This window comes from Salvia hispanica, chromosome 3 (genome assembly GCF_029641045.1).
Source record: "Salvia hispanica isolate PSC_SH4W2 chromosome 3, Shi_PSC_v1, whole genome shotgun sequence".
Taxonomy (NCBI): domain Eukaryota; kingdom Viridiplantae; phylum Streptophyta; class Magnoliopsida; order Lamiales; family Lamiaceae; genus Salvia; species Salvia hispanica.
In genome coordinates this window covers 477,031-500,897 of record NC_142694.1, presented here as the reverse complement: position 1 = coordinate 500,897, position 23,867 = coordinate 477,031, and the positions used below count along the sequence as shown (strand labels likewise).

General features: G+C 36.3%; 5 protein-coding genes and 1 pseudogene across 5 annotated transcripts; 1 reads left to right on the top strand and 5 right to left on the bottom strand.

The window, feature by feature from the left end:
* Positions 1–127: 127 nt before the first annotated feature.
* LOC125211506 (1-aminocyclopropane-1-carboxylate synthase-like) lies at positions 128–2,594 on the bottom strand. The gene is made up of 4 exons (XM_048111331.2): positions 2,221–2,594; positions 2,002–2,133; positions 1,746–1,906; positions 128–1,300 (listed from the first exon to the last, which is right to left on the bottom strand). Exons 1-4 carry the CDS (start codon positions 2,380–2,382, stop codon positions 319–321), a joined length of 1,437 nt encoding a protein of 478 aa, XP_047967288.1. The 5' UTR covers positions 2,383–2,594; the 3' UTR covers positions 128–318.
* A 4,708-nt stretch (positions 2,595–7,302) lies between these two features.
* On the bottom strand, positions 7,303–8,519 carry LOC125215800 (heavy metal-associated isoprenylated plant protein 39-like). The gene is made up of 3 exons (XM_048117351.2): positions 8,361–8,519; positions 8,053–8,128; positions 7,303–7,738 (listed from the first exon to the last, which is right to left on the bottom strand). The coding sequence occupies exons 1-3, from the start codon at positions 8,367–8,369 to the stop codon at positions 7,404–7,406; spliced, it is 420 nt and encodes a 139-aa protein (XP_047973308.1). The 5' UTR covers positions 8,370–8,519; the 3' UTR covers positions 7,303–7,403.
* A 2,297-nt stretch (positions 8,520–10,816) lies between these two features.
* LOC125216092 (protein ROH1A-like) lies at positions 10,817–12,820 on the bottom strand. The gene is made up of 2 exons (XM_048117712.2): positions 12,305–12,820; positions 10,817–11,718 (listed from the first exon to the last, which is right to left on the bottom strand). The coding sequence occupies exons 1-2, from the start codon at positions 12,749–12,751 to the stop codon at positions 10,966–10,968; spliced, it is 1,200 nt and encodes a 399-aa protein (XP_047973669.1). The 5' UTR covers positions 12,752–12,820; the 3' UTR covers positions 10,817–10,965.
* Positions 12,821–16,861: 4,041 nt separating this feature from the next.
* On the top strand, positions 16,862–18,662 carry LOC125216496 (uncharacterized). The gene is made up of 3 exons (XM_048118230.2): positions 16,862–17,103; positions 17,181–17,310; positions 17,851–18,662. Exons 1-3 carry the CDS (start codon positions 16,971–16,973, stop codon positions 18,446–18,448), a joined length of 861 nt encoding a protein of 286 aa, XP_047974187.1. The 5' UTR covers positions 16,862–16,970; the 3' UTR covers positions 18,449–18,662.
* Positions 18,663–18,797: 135 nt separating this feature from the next.
* Positions 18,798–20,083, bottom strand: LOC148929838 (uncharacterized; annotated as a pseudogene).
* A 545-nt stretch (positions 20,084–20,628) lies between these two features.
* On the bottom strand, positions 20,629–22,740 carry LOC125212630 (uncharacterized). The gene is made up of 2 exons (XM_048112844.2): positions 22,090–22,740; positions 20,629–21,749 (listed from the first exon to the last, which is right to left on the bottom strand). Exons 1-2 carry the CDS (start codon positions 22,705–22,707, stop codon positions 20,877–20,879), a joined length of 1,491 nt encoding a protein of 496 aa, XP_047968801.1. The 5' UTR covers positions 22,708–22,740; the 3' UTR covers positions 20,629–20,876.
* Positions 22,741–23,867: the final 1,127 nt, after the last annotated feature.

Genomic DNA, 23,867 nt, shown 5'->3' with positions numbered 1-23,867 from the left:
TATAGGATCAGATAAAATTCTGAATTCTCTAATTAGCCTCTTTTCTACTAATATTTTGACCAATACACTTTGAAAACGCTGTTAGTAGGATCACATGGACAAAAATAGTCATAACTGACATGCTAACTAGAGTAAAATAAAAACTTCATATATGCTTCTGATTAGTTTCCCAGCAACCAAACAATTAACAATCAATACCATCGAAACAGTACAAACAACACAAACACAGTGAATAGTTAATACAATCCCAAACAAAAAAAAAAAAAAAAAACCTTATACTATAGCAGCAGTTAAATAAATAATTAAAGAAATATAAAATCAAGTCATTGTTCGGACAAGCGGCGACGTCATCGGAGAGTGAGGTGACATCATGATCTCCTCCAACCTCCTGAACGACAAGCTGATCTCCAGCTTGCTCCTCCTCCTGCATTGCTTCCTCGCCGCCTCGCCGCTCTTCCTCTGCACCACCAGCTTCGATATCCTACTCAGCGCCACGCGCATGGTCTCCTCATCCATGTTCGCGAAGCACACCCTGAACCACCCCGGCTCGGCGCAGTGGAACGACGCGCCGGGCGAGACGTTGATCCTCGCGTCGTCCACGATCACGCGCCACAGCTCGGCCTCGGCCTCGAACGTCGCCGCCTTCAGCAGCCGCCGCAGATCCATCCAGCAGTAGAGCCCGGCGCTCCCCTCCAGGCTGCCCACGCCCATCTGCGCCAGGCCCTGGCACAGCGCGGCGCGCCTGGCGCCCAGGCGCGCCGCGCTCTGGGCGAGGAATTCCTGGGTGAATTCCTCGTCCGCCAGCATGGACGCCAGCGTCCGCTGCGTCTGCGTGGACACGAGCCCGAAGCTCGACATCTTGCGGGCGCAGCAGACGACGGCGTCGTTGTAGGAGTAGAGGATCCCGACGCGGAACCCCGGGAAGCCGAGGTCCTTGGAGAGGCTGTACACGATGTGGACGAGGTCGGGGTTCGCGTCGGGGGACTCCGCCAGGACCTCGGCGATGCTGACGAAGCCGGGCTCGGCGAAGACGGTGGCGGAGTAGATCTCGTCGCAGATCAAGTGGATGTTTTTTTCGTTGGTGAAGCTCAGTGCCATTGATAGAGCCTCCCGGTCGAGGACGGTGCCTAGCGGGTTTGAGGGGTTGTTCAGAAGTAGGCCCTTCACGGCTGTGTTTGACTCTAGAGCAGCTTTGTATGCGGCTTCGAGCGCGTCCCGAGTCATCCTGAAGCCGTTCGAGCTGTCGCAGATGACTGGGACGAGCTCGACACCCGTGCGCCACGTCAGATCACGGTCATTTCTGCATGCCATAAAACGGTAATGTCAATATAAGCACGTGGGTCCTACTTTTATATATTAGTTTTATAATAAAATGTGAGTGAGAATGAATTAGTAGAATGTCGGAACCACTGCCAAAAATGATAAAAGTAAAAGGTGACAAATTTTTAGGGAAAGATGAAAATAAAAAATAGTTACACTTTATTAATTAGCAACTAGAGGTAATATTATTTGTGATGTGTTTTTGTAAGATGCTTTGAAAGGGAACATTGCAAGTGATAAAAGCAGCTGGAATCGAAGTAGACGTGACAAAAACAGTTAATTATGAAATTTGTCGTGGAGTTAAGATTTATTATAAAGAGACGAATTAGTAATTAGGTGTCCCACCAATAATTTTGGCTAATGAATTATTTGCAACATAAAATACAAAAAATAAATCAAAGAGAAATTAGTTAAGATATGCTTACGCTGGATAATATGGAGTGGGCACCAACAGGGCTTCGCCGGGATCGGCCAAGCAGAAGGTGAGCGTTTCTTGAGCCCCGGTCGCACCTCCGCTCATTACTATGCGGGCCGGGTCGAACCGGACCCGGTCTCCCCTCACTTTCTCCATAAATCTTGCAACAGCCTATAGCAAAGCAATTCATAATATTACAATTAGATTAATCTTGATAATATAGTTGATCATACATAATTAATCAAAGTGACATAATTAGTTATTACATTTCGGAATTCTGGCAAGCCATGATAATCTTGAAAAATAGCTATGTCCTTAAATTGGCTAGCCCCTTCTGCAGTGCAAATGGATGCCTTTGGGTTGTTCCTCACCCACTCCTCCACTAAATCAAATGAAAGCTGCAAACAAATAAATAAACATATAAATATAGTGATAAAAAATAATTTAAGATTATATTTTCATTAAACTACAAGTAAAAAAATTACCTGGTTTTCGGCTAAGCCCATCTGAATAACTCCATTAGGATTTTTTGTGGGATGATAAGGATCAGCGTCGTACGCCTTCCAGCCGTCGAAAAACGCAGAGTTTTCGCCATGACCGTCATTACTAGCAATCTTGGAAAGAATATGCTCTTGGCTTCCCAACATTATTTTCCAAAAAAGAATTGTAGAAGTGAAAGAATGAGTTAGATTTGAAATGTGAGAAGATGTTTGTAAGTAGAATGTTTAAGGTATGTAAGGAAGGGCTATATATATAGTCCTAAACTAGGTAGTGATCATTCAAATGAAGCTTCCTATGAAATACCATAGGCAAGAATAAGCATATATACTAAATAAAAAAAGACGATGTTTTAAAATTTAGATTTACGTTCATGCTCAAAATTTCCACATGCACAAAATAATTCTCCTTTCAAAGGTTATTTTTGAAACTTGGCAGCCGACATTGAACTTGATTAACTTCAAACCTTAGAATCCACACATTGCCTATACTATGAAATAAATTCAACGTAAATGTATTTAATTCTCTAAATATTGTCAAACTGCCAGCTCATCATGAATGATGAAATTAATTGTTCGTCACTCTTCAGAATTTTTATAAAATAATTAGATTTTTTTTATTTGCAATGTACTAAAAGTCTAAAAGTAAAAAAATTTCTATATTTTGGTAACCGCAATTTATACTTGTTAAGATCTCAATTTCCTGATTTGTGAAAAATCTGCTGTCCCATTTTGATTTATGTGACAGTAAGATAATATAATTAAAAATATTAAAGGTGATTTTGGCAACGCTGAAATTCATTAGGTACAATGTGAACTGTTCGACACGTACGAGCATATATAATTATATAGTATGTGTGAGAATTATGGAAATTACACCGAAATATTCATCACTTTGTTTTGTCACCTTCTGAAATGTTTTCGTAATAGTTTTAAAAATATTAAATATTGGTACTAAATGACGAGACAACGTGTGTTAAGTAGGTTCGAAAAGAAGAAATGGACCCGAGTTGTCTCGGATTAGGCATCACCTAATTAATTTTTATGTATTTAAGGTCTTATTATTATTTAAATATTTAATTTCTAAATCAGAACACTATCATGATCGGTTTATAAAGGTTAAGCTATTAGTTAGGTAGAAGATGACATAACTAAAATGAGTATATACATAAAAAAGTTAATATTATACTCCTACCTAATGATCTTTGAAATTAACAACGTATTGTTGTGACTTGTGAACGAGTGGATGATATTAATATAATTATTATGTGATTCTAGATACATAATTTGGTAGAGGGGAGGGTTACATTACAAATCTCTTTAAAATATAAATTACAAATTGTGAAACATGAGGAATTTATGTTGTGAAAAAAGATGAATGCCCCCTAGAATTCAACAATATATACTACTACATATAGGATCAATAATTTATTTAGCATATGATTATATGAATGAATTAACTAACATAAATCTTTATGATTTAAATATTGAAGATGGATGAATTAGATTTTATTTTAAAAATAATATTTATTTTATTCATGAATTAATGATAATTGCATATCGGTAATAACTAATAGGAGTACTTTTTATTGGAAATTAAACCAAATCTAAAACCGGTGGATACCAACATATCAGTGCTGACTGGACCTGTCGGCAGCTGAGTTGTAATTTTATTTTGTTTTAATAAACATAGAAACAACTAATTACACGTAGCAAAACAACCAAAAAAAGAATAAAAAATGGGAGGCCTGGATTAATAATATTAATCTGAATATTTGTGGTTCCCTTGCCCCCCGTTTGATCAACCAATAGTTGTATTAATATTAATATTAATATTTGTTGTTTATACTACTCATTCCTTATTCAAATAAAAGTGTAGGTTGAATATTTACTTTGAACAGTCTAGTTTTTTTATTTAAATATTATTTTACGTAATAAGTGTACCTATTCAAATTCTTATGTATATAATCAGTTTTCTTGTCAAAATAGCATTCAAAATCTTTGCAAATTGATAAAAAAAATCTAGAGTTTTCAAATCATGGCCCCATTATAATTAATGTTGTTGAACCCAAACTTTTATTGGCAACTCTAGCCCTTTGTTGTTAGTCTTCAGACAATACTATGTATTAATTGCCTTCTTTGCTTACTATAGTTTTCAAGTGTGGTCTCACTTATCACAGTTACAGCCATAAAATTTTATGCATATTTTGTGATCTGTAATATTCGTCAATATTTCTTGTGCTTGAACATTTTGTTCTACATAAAATATCCTCAAGTACTAAATTGAAGATCTAGTGATCTTTTCTATATACATGTCAAATTTTAATCTTTGAAATTAAAGTAAAATATAAATGAGAATTTCCGTGATATGAATGGGACTTTTGTCTACATGTAATTTTATGTGACCCAAATGTCTCTAGAAAATTAGTCAAATTCGATTTGATAACATTATAATTTGATAAAGAATTTCCCTGTAAATAACTTAATTAGACTTTTTTGACCAGAATGTCTAAACTAGAAGTGCGACTAACTAAGAAAAATAGTCCACACAAAATAATTTTAATCTATTAATCAACCAAATATTTTTCCACCGAGTTTATCAAGTTTCAAGACACTATTTAATCGTTTAGTATCAAGTTCATGTTAATTTGATAAATGAATCACATAATTCACATTGGTAAATGTTTTTGTGTAAAACTATTACTTTCCCAAATTCCAGTTAGCCCATTGGTCATAGTTGCATGTTTTTGAATCCATGGTTTTCTCATCTTTGTTACAATTCAAAATTCCTTTAGCATAATATAACTTAGAATCTAGTATTTCCATCAAATAGTACTAGTATTATACTATGTCCTCATTAAATTAATCTACTTTTTCATAGCAATCACATCTTTACTTTTTATATGAAAGTAAAATAAACACGTGACAAGTTACTTTGAAAGAGAATCAAGAATCAAGGCTAATTAAGACATAAAATATTTTCCCAATGGCAGCTGAGAACATTCAATCCTTCTGTGGGCTTCATCTGAATAATGTTAGGCTAGTATCAATTATCAATTTATGACACATGTTTTCAATTATAGCCTCATTATTTAGAGTTGTGCCTCGTGGTGCATTGAATGGTCCAAATTTGTACAACCTTAAACAGAGTCATATCTGGCCTAGATAAAAACATACTACTTCACTCCACCAGTTTTTAAATGGTAGTCAACATTTTGGTCAAAGGTATTGTTTGGACTAAATTTCCATTCCAAGGTAGAAGGTTCTCACTTCTTTTGAATCCAATTTCATTTTTTACTTATTTAATTTGGAGTGCGGGTCAAATCCGACCTTCGGATTTGACCCGGCTAACGAGAAGGGTGAAAAGGGAGGCGACAATAAGATGCATAATTCAAATTTAAAAACAATATCATTTTTTTTCCAAAAAATGGCTAAATCAACTATAAAGGGTTACTAGTTTTGGTTATCAGGCCAACCATTGTAACTGATTGATTTTAAATCAATTAATATGAAGCTTTTTAAATGACAAAAGTAGCAACTAAACAACAATTGCATTTTGATTAATTATGAATTCAATAAAAGGCTTACTTTTGACTATTAAAGCCCAACAACAAATATGCTGCACACATTAAAGCCCAAAAAGATGTTAAAACTCCACTATTATTTTCCATAGCCACAATTTTTTTGTTTTTGTTTTTGTTTTTTTTTTCACTGAAAAACTTATTGTCACTTCTTCATCATTCTACAATACTCCTAGTAATCATTTCTTCTTATCAACAATACTATTTATAATACTTTTGCAATTTATTGACCTTTTAAGTTGTAGATGCAAACGACTATTGTTAGAATTTACAAATAAATGGTAGTAATAGATAAATCCTTGTCGATATAAAAGCAACTATTGGAGAAGACGTTTCTTTATTATGAAATTTTATCAGCCATTCAATTAAAAATGTTGCTATTATTAATTAAAAAATAAAATAGTCTTTGTAGATGATGTTGACTCTCATATCGTTTATAAAGACTAAACGCCGTGAGAGACAACCTCATGCATGTAGTAGGTAGACTTTTCATCATCATCAAATGTCAAATTTTAATTTAATAATTGAAGAAGACTCAACTTTGGTATACAAAGCAAAATTGCCAACATCGAATAATCTTGCAGTTCGCATAATTAATTTATCAAGAGATCCCTATTCTATTTATTTACACAGATAGCTATTGTCATATGATCATTGTTTCATTTCTATGATAACAATTTACGACAAGGACCATTTTTTGGTATTAATTTCATTAATTAAAAGGGATCTAAATGATTAATAATTTTCACACTTAGATATGTATGACCCAATATCATACTGACCACTTGCTATAAATTTGTGGACTAATTAATACTAATAAAATCAGTATTTATAATATCACTCCTTTCCTCTGTAAATTACAACAGAGAATAACAAAAACATGCATTTGTAATTTATATTTTCGAAAGACAGCTGTAGTCTGTATAGCAATGTACTTATAAATTAATCTAACTCCGGTCGAATTGAATTGGGTTTAATTTAAATTATCATTTTCTTTTTTTAATGATGCATCATTTAATTTTTAAAGTCTCTCGTGCATATCCTGTCACTATTTGTACCATAATTATAAATAATCAATGTTTGTTTTCAATTAGAACTGAATATGACTGATACCAAGAAAGATTAGTTAGTTCAACACACACATTAATTAATTTAAATGTTAGATTTTTATTACATTAGTAAACAAGCTGCATGCGATGCCAACTGAATCACAAAATTTACTGTATCATATATAGATGTATGTCCTTATTTTTTAAATCAAAATATTTTTTTGTGGTATAGAAATCTTAGGAATTTTAAAAAATATGAAAACTAAAAAGCCTTGATTTCACTCCTTAAACGAGGTCAGATGGTCAAATTCCATTGTACATCATGGCGAAGGCGATGAGTTTGACTTATAAGCCCAATGCAAATTTCAAGTCATCCCGTTGCATATTGGCATTTCCGGCATGATAGAGGTGCATCAAGTTGTCTCTTTCAATCTATACACTTATAAACAATGCAATACTTTAATTGTTTGCTATCTATACATGATAAAATCCAGCCTCAACAATACTATGCACAGCTCAATAAGAGAGATAATTATTAGTATCAAGAAATGACACAAGCATTAGGGTTTTCCTCAGAGCTATAGACATGGTAGTATTGTGTGGCATAAGGGTTGTAATTCTTATACAATTTGAGTAGTTCTGCAATTTGTTCACTCTCAGTTTTCTTAGGATCATCCTTTTTTTCATCCTTCTTTTCATCTCCTTTCTTTTCGTCTTTCTTCTCACCATCCTTCTTCTCTGGTTCTTTTGCGGGCCCCACTGTTAGTATTTGTGGGCACCATGATTTCTTCAATTTGTTCACAATTTCCACTGGATCCACATTCCCTATCACTGTCATTTTCTTCTCATTCATGTCTATCGCAAGCGATTCGATTCCTATTCAGGGAGTAGAAAAGAAGATTGGTTGGAGCTATATCTTTAAATTTTATTCGAAAATATATTTTTAAGTGATTTAAATTATTGATACGGGCTTTCGTATAAAAACTTATAAAAAAAAAAAAAATTGAATGAAATCCAAGACCACAAATTTATTCAGCAAAATGGACTCGAACTCGAGATCACAAATTTATTCAGCAAAATGTCAAAGGGGGCAAGCTAGAAGGGAATTAAAAATGGAGAAAAACAAAAGTAAAATATGTAAAATTAAATTAATAAGATTGAGAATTGGTGTGTTGGATAGCAAATAGTACCTGGTAGGCTAGAAACTGCCTTCATAGCCTTCTGCTTCCCTTTCTCATCTTGAACTGCTACTTTTACTACCACTTTCTGAAAATGAAAAAGAGAAAAAAAAAAACAAAAAAAAAATGAAGCTAACTTGTTAAATAGTACTACTACTAAGCCATGTTGTTATTTGTCTAGAAAAGTAAAAGAGCCATAAACATCAAGTGAAAATCTGAAAATTCCATCAAAGAAATTCTATGCGAATTCTTCTTGTGACAAAATATTAAGAAAGATATAGTAATATACAAAAACATGTAAATGAATGGGAAATTTTCACCTTAGACATCTCCAATTGGCACAGGTGATTGCTTGAATAGGACTCCGAGGCTAAGGAAATATGTTAAACAAATTCATAGAAATTGATCGGAAATGGTGTTTTATATATTGAGAGAGAGAGATAGAGAGAGTCTATTTTTTATATGCATGCAAATATCAGTCAACTTATTAAAATTAGACATTTAGACCAATAAGCATGACTTAAGCTTCCCTTTAGACCAATCGAAGAGCCAAACAGGGAAAAAAAATCAAAGATAAATATTTTCCACCCTTTGGTAGATTCAAGAGAAATTAGTTGTCACGCCATGTGAATTTGCTTTTTGACCGTATTACAAATAATTATATACACTCCATATTGCAATTTTGATATGCAAAATAATTAGTTAATTAGTAGATAAATTCTTGTTCATCTAACGAGGAACTAACAACACCTAGCTATTGGTCCGAAATCTAGTTACATGTGGGCACTAGCTAAGTTATACTATAATTAATTACAAAAACCACTTTTGTTTTGTTTGAAATTACTACATCTTATTCTATTTTATGATGTCTTTGTTAAGATATCTATCATTTTTTGTGAGGTCATCAACAGTCCGAATATGATATTAAAACGTAGAAAAAAGTATGGTTGATATAGTTTTGATATATTTGTTTTATTAAACCAACTTGAGAAATTAATAATAGATTAGTTGACAGAGAAGAATCCCACTGACTCAAAGTCAGAACGTACACACCTTCATCGGTCTAAATATACCTGGTTTTGCAAATTAAATTATGAATTTGGAAATCATATGATTTCATATCATATGGAGTTTATCTTTTTATGTATTTGTGTTAGTCTGTGGTCTGTAGTAGTAGATATTTCTATTACAAAGTAATTCTGAGGCTCGATATTTAACATTATATATAGAAGGAGAAATCAATGTGTTTATAGTTTATAATATTACCGCCACATATATAGATATATAGAGTTGAATTTAAATAATAACGTAATTTAAATAAATAACATGGATAAGAAAGAAATATTATGGAGCTAAATCAACTAACCATAGCTGTTTCTACTTATTTAAATGGCAACCAACCTTCACCACCCACTCCCATAATAAATAAATACATAAATAACCTCTGAGGCCAAAGGTCTCGGGTTCTATTCCTCCGTGGAGTGATCTTTAAATTTATGTTCATTTAACCATCAAAATAAATAAATAAATAAATAATTCTCTTTGCAATTAATAAAAATATTAGGAAAATCAAATTAATTTATTTAATCGAACCTCCGACTTATAGACACGTAGACTCGACATATTTAAGGTGTGATATTTCAAACAATTAATAACGTAACGTTGAGAATGACGGCATCTATCTTGACATGTTATTTTCGACTTTTCGTACTTTCATTGAGTTCATATCCATAAATTCTCCCCTTAATATAATAATGGCATAAAATTAACCCAATTAGAACGTCTGAAGGTAAGATATGACATGATCTTGTTTTTATACCCAACTCCAAATGGATTTCATTTTTAGTTATATTTCTAGAAATTGCAGATACATTGTACGTATTCTTATTTAAAAAAATAAATTGTTTTATTAAAAATACCAAAAAAAATGTACTACTAATGTCCAAGATTGATGAATTAGACGAAACTAATATTCTTTACTGTAAGTTGACATCTGAATTGTATACAATAAATTGCATGACAACATATTAGGTACCCCATGATAAGATTCTATCATATCAAAACATTATTGTGTGTGATGTATCATGCTTATATTTGAATTAGAAACATAGAATTATGAGTACTAGTATTAAAAAATTTACAATTAAAATAAGATATCTCAATACAGTTCAAAATTTATGGCCCAATAAGAAATTTGGGCTTCATCCTAATGTGCTAAGTTCTTTTGCATGGCCAAGGTCAATAAATGACTATGGTAAGTTCAATGAATTGGCCCAAATGTGGAGAAGTTGTTAGTAGCCTGTTATATGGCCCAGGCCAACTTCCTTGGGAGCCATTAGGCCTACCTTATCCACCTTTTGCATGTGCCTTAACTTCCTCACTTTCTTTCTTTGTTAAAAACAAATGAAACAATAATAACAATAATTTTATGCTCATTTATGAAATAATATGCATTAGTATAAAAAAGAAAATTTAAACCATTATATATAAGTATAAGTAGTTATTTTATTTATTATTAATTGATTTTAAGATGAACTGCATGAACTTGTGTCATGATTGAGTCGTCAACTATAGGCTGAGTGTTTAACCGACCTATGAATAAATTTAGGTTGGAAAAAAATTATTGGCTCAACAATATTTTGAGTTCAAATTTAGTCAAGTTCTTTTGCATCTAATCTCGTTTCAATATTTTCCCCTTAATAGGGAATGAGCACAGAGCATTGAGCACCAAAAAGTTAAAATGTCAAGGCTCAATTAAAAGTTAAAATATTAACGCTCAATCAAAAATCACAGTACATTCTAAATTAAGAGTAACATCAAACTATAGGTTAAAGAAAGAGATGACAAATCAATATAATTTCAAACATGTTTTATGCTGTAAAAAATATATGCATTCACCAAAAAATGTACAAGCCTACACTAAATTCAATATTGCACGGTTGCAGACAATTTATTAACATGATCCAAAACATCAAGAATCTCCCCTCTACTCTTGACAATCCTATGAAACACCTCCCTGACCAACTGCTGGAGGGGCCCCAGCCCCTCCTCCATCTTCCGGCATATCTCCGCCAGCTCCTCCACCTGCTTCGCCATCTCCTCCGCCCTCCCGTCCTCCAACGGGAACACGAACCCGTCCGCAAACTCCACGAGCGAATGCGCGGCCGCCTCCATCTTCTGCAGCTCCTCCATCAGCCCCGGGCTCCCCTTCTTCTCCTTCCGCTTCACCTCCTCCCCGATCCTCTCCTGCAGCGCCATCATCGGCTGCGCCCAGCTCAGGCTCCGCGGTATGTGCAAACTCGTCGCCAGCCCGTTCCTCTCCTGGCACGGCACCGCCGCCACCAGCGCCCACGCCGCGAACACCAGCATCGTGTTCATTATGTACACCGGCGTCGCCATCCCCCCTGCCTCGCCCCCCTTCGGCGCCGCCAGGCTCATCAGCATCCCCTGCACCTGCTTCGCCGCTGACCACGACTTCGCCACCGTCCACGACAGCGACCGCAGGCTCCCCACCGCGCCCCGGTCCCGGCTCGCCAGAGCACCCCCTAGCCGCCTCCCGAACGACCGCGTCCGCTCCGCCCACTTCCCGTGGCCCCCACCGCCGCCACTCCCTCCGTCCTTGTCGTCGAACGACATGGAGGCGATAAGGGTGGACAGGGCACGACGCGCACGACGAACCTGTTTGAAAGTTAGTAGGAAATATCAGAATAATACAAATTAATAAAAGAAAAAAGTAATTGAAGTAATGTTAGTGGAGAATGAGATTTTAAAAAAAAAAAAAAAATGACAGAATAAAATAGAAAGAATAAAGGCCAAACTTAACATATGGTTATTTTACGTTTTTGGTCCTAACATTATCTTTTGGATTTTTTGGTCCTGCACATGGAAATTTGATCATTTTGATCCCCCGTCATCATTTCCGTTAGAAACTAACGGTCAACGGGTTTAAACCCGATTTTGACAAAAATTAACATTTTAATTCTGATTTTCTCCTTATTTAATTCACTATTAGAAATATTCTTTTAAAATTAGAAAATTAGAATATGTGGTCCACTATAAAAAATGGTAAAAAGTGAAATGGGACAAACTTTGTGGGACGGACGGAAATGGAAAAATGGGACAATCTTTGTGGGACGGAGGGAGTATATAAAAGTAGGACCCACAATCCACTAACTTTTTCAACTCACTTTCCATTACATTTCTTAAAACCCGTGCCTGGTCAAACCGAGACGAATTTTCGTGGATGGAGGGAGTAATATTTTACCTGGCCTTCGCCAACAGGGGATTGGTGGAGGGCGGAGACGGCGATCTGGGCGAGCTTCTGCCAGTGGTGCATGAGGTCGAGGGCGTTGGTGACGGCGTTGAAGACGTCGAGGGCCTTGACGGAGCGGTCGAGGAGGTCGGGGACGAGGCGGTCGAGGGGAGGGCGGGAGGGGTCGCGGACGGAGAGGAGGAGGACTTTGAATTCGGCTTCGGAGGAGAGGAAGGCGTCGAGGAGCTCTCGGAACCAGGAGAGGGTGAGGATTTGAGGGGCGGCGGAGGGGGACTCATGGGCCGGGAGGAGGGCGGTGAAGCGGTCGGCGACGTTGCGGCTGAAGAGTTCCAAGTCCTCTTGGTCTAGCTCATTGTTGTTGCTTTCCGCGGCCGCGATCTGATTGCGACGGATGCTGATGCGGTTCAGGAACGAGTTTTGGATTTCAGTCACCGGCATTTTCTTTTTTCTTTTCTTTTTCCTTGGATTTTGGCGGTGGTAGTTATGAGTTATGACGATTGTAGCGACGGTTTTGGTAGTTAATATAAGTGATCAAGGGATGGGTGATGGTTATTGTTTGTCGGGGGCTGACCGTTTCTCACTCAATTACTATATTGCCCTTGCTATATCCTCTTGAATTAGTAAGTAGTATTATATTTTTGAAGAAATCAATCTAGTTTGTAAATCTTGATTGATGGATGGTCAAGATTGATTTTTGAATAAACAAAAAAATTAATGCTTTGTGTGAATTGTTGTGCAAAAGTTCAATATGGTCACAATGATAATATAGAAAAATTATAATCACATAATCCTGAACAATATACATCCTTTATTAAAATAATTTTATATGTCCACTCTTGATCTTATATATCGATTTAGATAAAAAACATCCTGGCGGTAGGAACTAGTTTAAGATCTATTAGAAATGGGCCATTCACCCCTTAAAAGGGATCAAAAGGGGGAGAGTTATCCATACTTATATAGAAGAGATAGGATCATCACCAAGCCGATCATCACCAAGCCGATGTGAAACAAGATATTAAAATTTTAACAAACCAATTTAAATTTTCGACTAAATCAATATGCAAAATAAGAACAATTATTGTGTATAACAAGGTTCTAGTTAGTGGGTGCATGCACCATAGAATTAGAAGATGACAATGAGTAAGGACAAATTCAACATACCAAAATTAATGAGTCATGGCAAAGAAGTTGGTCTTTGCACATGGAGGGCCATCTTGTAATTTGTGAGACACACTTTTGCCAAAAGGGTGTGAGCATTGAAAAATAAAAATGCCAAAAAATTATGACAAAAGTTGAGGCGTTGAACGCGTTTCGTTGTCTACTAGTGTTAGTGTGCCCACGTTGAAATATTGTTTTTTTCCTCCCTCGCCAAAAAGGCCAAAAAGTTGGTTAGCAGATTCTAAAATTATTAAATGATAGTAATAAAAATAGGAGAAAAATAAATACATAAACAAAAAATTCAAAGCCAATTTGACAGATATTTTGACCGAGCCTAGAAGTCTTGGATCCAACACCATATTGCTCTTCCACCTTCCTCTCCCCACTTAAATTCTTGAATTATTGCAATTAGAAATGCAAAGCATGTCTCAATATAATTGATTACTGTGACTCTTATAATTTTTTGTTTCCTCTCATTTTGTTATTTTAGTCGATCGACTATTAACATATGTTTCATTTCACATTTCACTAACCATTCCACTCATTTTATAACACTCGAGCCATAAAATATCTTTTGTCAAAATTATTTGTCTCTAATTCGAGTTAAACTGTGTCTGATTTTAAATCATTTATACATAGCTACACTAGAATCCAAGAAAACTGATTCTCAAAGATCTAAAGCGAAATTCCCGAAGAATATCCGTTTTAGGAGAAGAATTAGTTTATTAAGGTGAATTGGTTTAAATTTTATAAAGTTGATTTAATTAAGAAATGTGATTATGAAAATGAAAGAGGCTTTTACAAGTTTAAAAAGAGGATGGATGAGTGATTAGCGGCCGACCTTTACATTAAAATATAGAGATGGGGCAACCCCAAAATAGATTGTTTTGAAGAGCCCAAAATAGATATTGGGCCTCAATAAATAATCACAATACTAGGGTCTACAAGGCCGCTCTGTATATAGTTTTCGAGACTAAATATTCTATGTTTTGTCTCTTACTATTAATAATTAATGAATATTTAATTTATACATTAGTTATTTCTAATTTTTTTGTTGAAAAAATGGAATGCATTATAAAAATAGGTAAACACAAAATTCCATAGTTTTATTTACAATAAATATTGTTTTACGCTTTTCAAGAATACAATTTAAAAAACTTTTAGAAAAATGTTCACCAATTAATTCATAAAGGTGGTGTTCGGTTGCTATAACTAATTATCATGAGACTATCCATCTAGGATTAAGTTGTGGGATTATTTTAGTTTTGGGGGGGGGGAAGCTATGACTAATAATCATGAGACTATCCATCTAGGATTAAATCTTATGAACCAAACATGATACATATTTAATCATGAAATTTAGTCTTGTCAACTGAACACCCCCAAAGTATACGCGATAATAACTAGAAATTATTATAAAATGAGTGAGAGGAATCTTAAAGGGGATATAATATGCAAAAACGTTTAACGTTTCACATCTTTACTTGAAAAACTATTAGTGTTGAAACAGTAACATTTTGATACAAACGTTGGGAAAATTTCTAAAAACATACTTATGGTTAAGTAATTAACTATAACGATTAATATTGCACTATATAACTGGAGAAATTTCCTTATTAGAAACAATACACTTATAATAAAGTACTTCCTCCGTCCCGGCTAAAATGACACATTCTTAGACGGCACAAATTATTGATTAATGTGGCTAATTGAAGAGGGAAGAGCAAGTGAAGGTATTAAATATTTACTCGAGAGGAAGATAATCGAATATTTAATGAAGAGAGAAAATTACCAGAAGTGAAAATATGTCACATTGTTTGGACAAACTAAAAAAAAAATTAAGCATGTCATCTTAGTTGGGACGGAGGGAGTAATATGTTTGAAAAAAATTGCAAATCTAAGCTTCAACTTCAATTGAATATGAAAAGAAAAAAAGCTTGAAAATAATTAAAACGAGCAAGTTGGATGTGATTACGAGAAAGGTATAATTAAGCTACTAATGATGGATAATAGGGCCCATTTAATGGGCCATCACTGGCTGCAATTCGCCAATACAAATAGTTAGTGTTAAACACACAGAAATTAAGCATAATTAACCTTATTAAAGAGCTTAATTGATTAAGGTGGATATGTTATTGTTATCTATGAATTACTCCTAACTCAACCAACCATGCTTAGGAGGCTATTTCACATGTCATTTCTCACTAATTACCTTCCTAATCTCTCCCTAAGGTGTAGGCCATGATAGGCTACTCTATTGCTCCCCCTTAAAGCTAAGATTAATCATTTCTATGTTTTATATCATTCCCACCCCTAAATCTGTCCTTTTTAGAATGATTTGCATTTTACTTCCAAATCCAGCTTCTCATCCATCCAAGCAAAATTCACTTATTTTTCAAATCTGTATGGTGGAAGATTTGCATCAGTTGAAATCCCTCTCTAATGGTCATTATCATTCTTCTTTCTCCATTTTCTCTATCATCACTTACATTATTTTATTGCTCAATTGTATCCTCTATTTATAACCGTATTCTCTCTCCTTGTAAATCAAAATATGGTATATGTACTAAACATATAGAATGAATCCATAATACATAGACCTATATTGAAAGTATTACAAGAGAAAATAGGAGTTGCATAATTGAAAAAATCTGAGCGGTGAATCAGTTTTGGCCTTAGCATTATACACAAGGTTATCATTGATACAATAACTTCAAATATAGTAATTTCCATCATTTCATAGTTTGACTTAACAATGGAGTGCATGTGGGACAATGCATACCAAGCTTTTACTTCTAAACAAATTTAATTTTCTTTTTGCCTAATTTCACCTTACCCCTTACCCTGAGTTTTTTCTTAAAAAATCTTCACTTTTGAAAAAAGTTTGATTTGCGTGTCCCGTTTATTCAGGACATTTCCCGAAAAATGCAAAATTGTGACGGAACTAGGATTTTGGCGTTGGTAGACCCAAGCCCGCTAGGCATTTTTCTGTATCCCCGCAGCTTGAAACAATTGTAACACGGGCGGACATTCGACCTTATAGACCCTGGTAACGATATGAAAATAGTAAAAATGTGCATTTTAAAGTAGTTATTGGTACCACTTTGCAGTCTTGCACACTTGAAATTGTCGGCATTCTTTCCCCATAATAAAAAAATGACAATTGTGATTTTTTTAATGCCTAAGTTGGTTATTACATGACTTGATTTGCACGTCGGAAAGTGGCGATTCGTACGTACGCAAACATCGGCGGAAATGGAGTATGATATATATATGTACCCACAGCCACAGGCAAGTTTGTTACTGTACATAATACTTACATGTGTACGTAGAACTATATTGAGTTTGATAAAATGTCATTTTAGTGTTAGATGGAAAGCCCAAATATTAGTCCTGTTTCATGGGTCCAATTCTTTTCTCTCTCAACATAAATTAGAGCAGAATCGCTCCCAAATTTCTCCTTAATTTAGCCTAAAAATTAATAAAATCAGTGATCATGGGACACCATTCTTGCTGCAACCAGCAGAAGGTCAAGCGGGGGCTGTGGTCTCCCGAGGAAGACGAGAAGCTCGTCCAGTACATCACCACTCATGGCTATGGCTGTTGGAGCGAAGTGCCTCAGAAAGCAGGTTATTTCACAATCATTAATTGTGTCTATTATTAGTATTTAGTACATGTAATCTTGATTATTTTTTTTTTGTGGTAGGGCTTCAAAGATGCGGCAAGAGCTGTCGTCTGAGATGGATAAATTATCTGAGGCCGGATATTCGAAGGGGGAGGTTCACACCGGAAGAGGAGAAGATGATCATCAATCTTCATGGGGCAGTAGGAAACAGGTAATCAAACCTTACATTGTGTACACAAAAATTTACTGGTAGAATTATTTGATTATGTGGTAGTACTATATTTTTGAAGATTATTGATCATTATAATTTCAATTCTTGATTATATGGATAATGTGTGTGTATGTAGATATTAAATTCTTGAGTATGTTAATGTGTGTATTTTTGCATGTGTGTGTATAGTACTTTTTTCATATTCAAATACGTAGCTTTCAGTTGGCAGTTTGGAAGTCGTTAAGATGGTAATGTCACAAATTTTGTCTAAATATAGAATGTTTTTATAGTAAAAAACAAGCATACAGTAGTCAAGTATGAATTATTCTAGCACTTGTTTTTTAAGTCACTTCTCAACGAAGAAATCCCACGTTCCATCCCTCTCAAACCTTTTCCTTTATTAATTCTAGCAAATTTTATAGTAAAGCGACAACTTTGCTTGTTTTTACTTAAGTTTTTTTTTTTTTTTTTTTTATCATTTTAATTTGTACTAAAATTTAATTCCGATCGTTGATCTTTAACATGATCTACTATTGCTAGATGGGCACACATAGCGAGCCATTTACCGGGAAGAACTGATAACGAGATAAAAAACTACTGGAATTCGTGGATCAAGAAGAAGATAAGAAAGCCATCATCAAACAACACCAAAACAAACCCTAATCAAGATGCTCGCTTCACCTCTCCTCAAATCCACTTCCCTTACCTAAATCTATCCACCAAGTCGTCGCCTCCTCCGGACACATTACTCCCTCTCAAAACCACAACCTTCATGTTCGACATCGGGCCCACCACGACCGCAGAAGCCCTTGGCCTCACTAGCAACACCAGAATAGATCACATTCTCCATGAAAATGCATTACTGAACCAAGAAACATGGCACCATCATGACCAACAAGAAATGGTCCAATTCACACCATTAATGGAGAATCTAGAGAATCTTATGCTGCCTATGGATGTGCCGAATAGTGCAATCTCAGAGGCTGAGTGTTTGCAACAGAGAAATGAGATGAATGAATGGATTGAAGCACAGAATTCATTTTCTGGCTACTTTTTATGGGACCAAGCACAAGGGAATAATATTGGTGGGGAGGATGAATCGTCAACTTTGCTGGCTTCTTTTCCATCATCTCTTTGACTCAGTGTGAATAATTAATTAATTACTACGTATATTATTGTTATAATTAATTAATTAATTAACCTATGTTATGTGTATGTGTGTGGTTGTGATATTTATGATTTCGGGAGAGGATTTGAGTTTCATATATAGTATTCGGCGAATATATGGAATTAGGAATGTTTGTTTTCGTCAATAATGTGAAGGAGAAAAAACAATACTCCATAGTATATAATTGATGCCCTGTGTTTGCGTTTATTTAGTTATAAGTACAGTAGTATTATTACGTGTTTGGTAGGGGTGATAACTCATCTAGGGATGAAATTTTTTGAAATTTCATCCCTAGATACATGACCTTAGTTTATGAAGATGACTATTTAAGAAGCAGCACCGTGTGCTGCTTCTTCATCCTCATAGCAGTGTCGGTGTAAAACCATTTAACTACGCTAGAACAGTTGGAAACTTTGAAACTGAATCCCTGCAGCCACCAATCCTCGTTGAGGAGCGCTTTCACCGGATAATACAACAGCTTCACATTATACGCCCCCGCAATAACGTAGAGCGACATGTAGTAGATCATGTCGGAGATGACCGTGTAATGAGATATCACGTCTAGAGCCAATAGATAGCTGAAGCACATAAACACCATGCAGAGGTGGAGGATCAAGAACAGTACCTGCGAGCTCGGGACCACAAGTATCATTATCATGACCGACAGGGCGAACGATAATGTGTTGCACGGCATGAAGTAACGATACTTCTCCTTCTCCATCACCATCTTCCCGGCCAAGTTTTTCCACGTGTCGTCCTCCGTTGAAAGCAGCCTCCGTCCCAGTCCCATTGTGGGGCGGGGGCGGCTGACTAGGCTTCCCGGGGTGGTTTGTGTGTCGTTTGGGGGCGGAGAGAGTCCTCCCGGGGCTGGAGCACCGATTGGTAGGTGGCGGATACAATGAGCGTGGCGACCACCAAGATGGTGTTGCGCGATTCAAAGGTGAGCTCTTTGGTTAGGTAGTAGTAGGCTCGGGCGAAGGCTTCGGAGAAGGTTGAGTCGGTGAGGACGTAATCGGTTGTTGTTGTATCTTCGCGAATCTCATTACTTTTCTTGGCGCCTTTTTCTTCCAAGAGTTTCCTCACTTCACTTTGATTGTATTTTATGGCAAGGTCTAGAGCGCTCATCCTCTCGGAATTCAATCTGTTTAATTTCACCAATTTCACTATTTTTTCTGCCCCCTACAACAAATTAAACATTCGTCGTCTTATTTCACTTTTACTATATTAATTAATTCATTCCACTCACGCTTCATTAAAAAATATCTAGTATAATATAAAAGTAGGACTCACTGACCCTTAAACATCCAAATTGAGCCGCGGCATGAAGGGGTGTGTTGCCGTGGAGATCCTTGACAGACAGGACCGACGAGATACGATTCCTCCTAGTGACGGCATCAGGCTCAGGAGCTCCAACGCCACCGCCGTGTTCCCGGCTGCAGCTGCTTTATGGAGCGGAGTCTCCGCGAACTTCGCCTCTTCCATATCCTTGAGCTCTTTTGCGTGATCTTTTAACAAAGAGTATATTTTTGCTATGCAGCAGCCATCCCCACTATTTGTTCTTTTGCATATACCCTCACATACTTTAATGCTGGAAAAATCATCCATTGCTGCTACAAAGTGTTACACTTTGAAGGATGTTGTAATTTGTTATAATAATCTAGGGTTTATATAGATATGTAGCTACACGTGAATTGTGATTATGGGAAACTAATGAAGCAAGGCATTCTGTTTCCCTAAACTATGCTTTATACCTTTCTTCAAGTTTGTTAATATTAATTTGTAATTAATTCAATACCTTTCTTCAGTGTTAAATAAAATACTCCAAACGTGTAATGCATGTGGTACAAAGTAGTATCCATAAAAGGTAAGGAAACAATATACGTTTATTAATTGTAAGATAATGTTTGAATTACTTCATTTGGCTAACTGCTCAAGATAAAAAGCTAATTAATAACTTAATTGGATGTGCTCACTAATGGTATATACGGTATATTTTTTGCAAGACGCTAGTTTAGTAAATAAATCTTGTTAATCAACGTATGTATATAGCTACATCAGAGTTAATTCCTACTCGAATGAAATAGCAAACCTATTGGTTAGAGGATGAACATCCAACATTCCAACTTATCACTTGCATATCGTCTCTAGGCTAGATCCAATAAAAAGAGTTTTATTTAATCATCCAAATCAATAATTACATTATCACACATCTTATTTCATCAACCCACACCACTTCCATCCCTCTCAAAAACAAAAACAAAAAACAAAATAACACACAAGTTATTACATGACCTTAACATGCAATAGTTATGATCTCAATCTACAATAAATTCAAACCCCGACTTGCATGCAATCAATTTCTTCTAAGACACACAAGAAAACAACGAAAATCCGTCCTTCAGTTAAGACGTAGAAGCATGAACTGCTTCTTCATTTTCAGGCTTATGGTGTAGAAATTCCCATTGGTTCCTATAAAGTTATCAAATTTGACGCTGATTCCCCGCAGCCACCAATCCTCGTCGACGAGGAGCGCTTTGACCGGATAATACAAGAGCTTCACAAGAAAGGCTCCGCCAATGGCGTAGACGGACATGTAGAAGATCATGTTGGAGATGCCCGTGTAATAAGATATAGCGTCGAGAGCAAGAAGATAGCTCATGGACATGAAGACCAGGCAGACGTGGAGGATCAAGAAAATCGGCGTGCCTGGGACCACAAATATCACTATCACGACCGACAGTGCGAACGCGAACGTGTTGGACGGCATGAAGTACCGGTATTTAGCCTTCTCCATCACCATCTGGCCGGCCAAGTGTTTGTCCTCGGAGGTCGCCAGTAGCCTCCGCCCCATAAAGGGGCGATGGCTGCTGACTAGGGTTTTGTTGGGGATTTGTGGCTCGGGGGCCGGATAGAGGCCTCCAGGGGGGCTGAACACCCCTTGGTAGGTGGCGGCCACGATGAGCGTGGCCACCACCAAGACAGTGTTGCGCATCTCGAGGGTGAGTTGCACGGTTAGATAGTAGTAGGCGCGGGAGATGGCTTCCGGGAAGGTTGCTTTCTCGAGCACGTAATCGGCTTTTGTATGTTTGTAAATAGCTTCCTGGGACTTGGCTCCTTTACGAATTAAGTTGCGTTTAATATCTTGGTATTTGGCAAGGTCTAGAGCAGTGTTGCCTTCGGAATCCAGTCTGTTTTGGGCAAGGTCTAGAGCGGTCTTGCATTCGGCATTCAGTCTGTTTACTTTGACCAGTCCCGCTAATTTTTTCGCCCCCTACAAGGAAAACCATTGCATCATAAATACTCTCTCCGTCCCATTAAATATGCAACTTTTGCTTTTCGGCACGAGATTTTATGTAGTGTTGTTTTGTGAATTATTGAAGAGAGGGTAAAGTAAGAGAGAAAAAAAAGTAGAGAGAGTATTGTTTCCATTTTTTTAGAAACGTTTCATTTTTAATGGGACAGGCCAAAAGGAAAACGTTTCATTTCTAATTGGACAGAGGGAGTACATAACATTCATAATCAAAACTCTCATTTTATCTTCTTTTTTCTATAAAATCATTTCATTATATAGTCATCTATCATCATTCAAAATCTAATTGAATATAACTCACCCCTTGACATCCATACTGAACCGCAGTATGAAGAGCAGTGTTGCCGTGGATATCCTTGACCGACAGAACCGAGGTGATCTGGTTCCTCCTCATGAGCCAATCCACCAGCATGCACACCGTCTGGCACCCCCTGTTCTCCAGCGCCACGTGAACCACGGTCTGGTTCTTGTTATTCCTGTCGCTCACCGACTCCGGGCACGCCAGCAGCAGCTGCGCTAGAAGCCTCCTGTCATCATCCCCATTGTGCTCCTCCTCCATGCCGGATCTGGCTGCGCACAGCATCAGCGGGGTCATCCCCTTCTTGCCCTTCACCCGCACCAGCATCTTGTCGAACCTCGCCATCAGTATCGCCGTGTCGCGGTGAGCCCCCTCTATGGCCAGGTGGAGGGGGCTACAGCCCCTGCTGTTCAGCGTGCTGCCCAGGGAGGGCATCAGGCTCAGGATCTCCAACGCCACCTCCGTGTTCCCCGCTGCCGCCGCTTTGTGGAGCGGAGTCTCCGCGAAGTTCGCCTCTTCCAGATTGTATATTTTTGCTATGCAGCAGGAATCCTCACCATCTGTTTTTGAGCATCTCTTCGCACATATTTCTATGTTTTCAATTTTTTTTTCTTCTGCCATCACTGCTACAAAGTATAGAGTGTTTCAATTTATTACACTAATCTACACTTTATATATATAGGAGTAGTAAACTATTCAAGCAAACTTGCCAGTTAAAGGAAACTTTGATTCCCTCTTTATTGGTGAGTACACAATACCTTTCTTCAAATTAATATTTGCAACTTTTTTACTGGTCCCAGCTTAACTGATTCTTTTTAACAATATTTGCAACAAGAATTTAGGAAGTGATATTTTTAAGTTAAATGGAAAGGTATTAAAATGGAGTATGAAAGACAATAGTAGTGGTACTAATTTAGTAACGATGAGAATGTAAAGTTGAGAGAGAATAAGAGTAAATTTAGTAATGATGAAAAAAAGTGTCACTTAATTTTGGGACATGATAATAAGGAATACTAGCTAGTTCTTCCTGCTAGCATATATTTATGATATTCTTTACTTGTTGTGTGTAATAAAATAAGATTAGTCACTTACTTTTGCTTTGCAGAATATCGAATCAGCTTTATATCCAAACGTGTAATGCATGGGAATGGTATAAGGAAACTTTGTAATGTAGTCTATATCATAAAATTATGATGTTCGAATTCTTCATTTGGATAAGTATAACTGCCCAATTAAAAAACGCTAACGAACTTCCAATAAACTATCAAGTACGGAGTAATGAGTACTTATATAAATCGTAAATGAAATCTTGAAAATAAGATTCTTGCAAGACCTTAGTTTATTTAGAAGATAAAGATTAAATAGTACTCCTAATAATTCATGATACGTGATATATATATACTCACACACTTCAAATAGTTTAATAATTCATGATCTATGTTACAAAAAGTGGCGAGTTCCGAATATTGTTGTTTCTCCTTTCCTTATTTGTTTTTATGGAATTATTTTGATGAGTTTCAACTCATATGTTTGTACTGGACTGGCCCAAGCTTGAGACTGTTCAATTCTTGGACCTGGCCCCTTAATTTTAGTTAGATCCACGGACCAGAAGTAATTAGTTATTAAAAGTATAATAAAACACATCTCTAGCTTTATCCCAAAAAATATTTTCTTTTTTGCCATTTTTATCCTTCCAATAAAATTAATGCAAATCAAAGTTTGGAAATTTTTTATAATTAAATCCAAAGGCAGCAGCCTTTGGTCGTTTCTCACAAAATTGA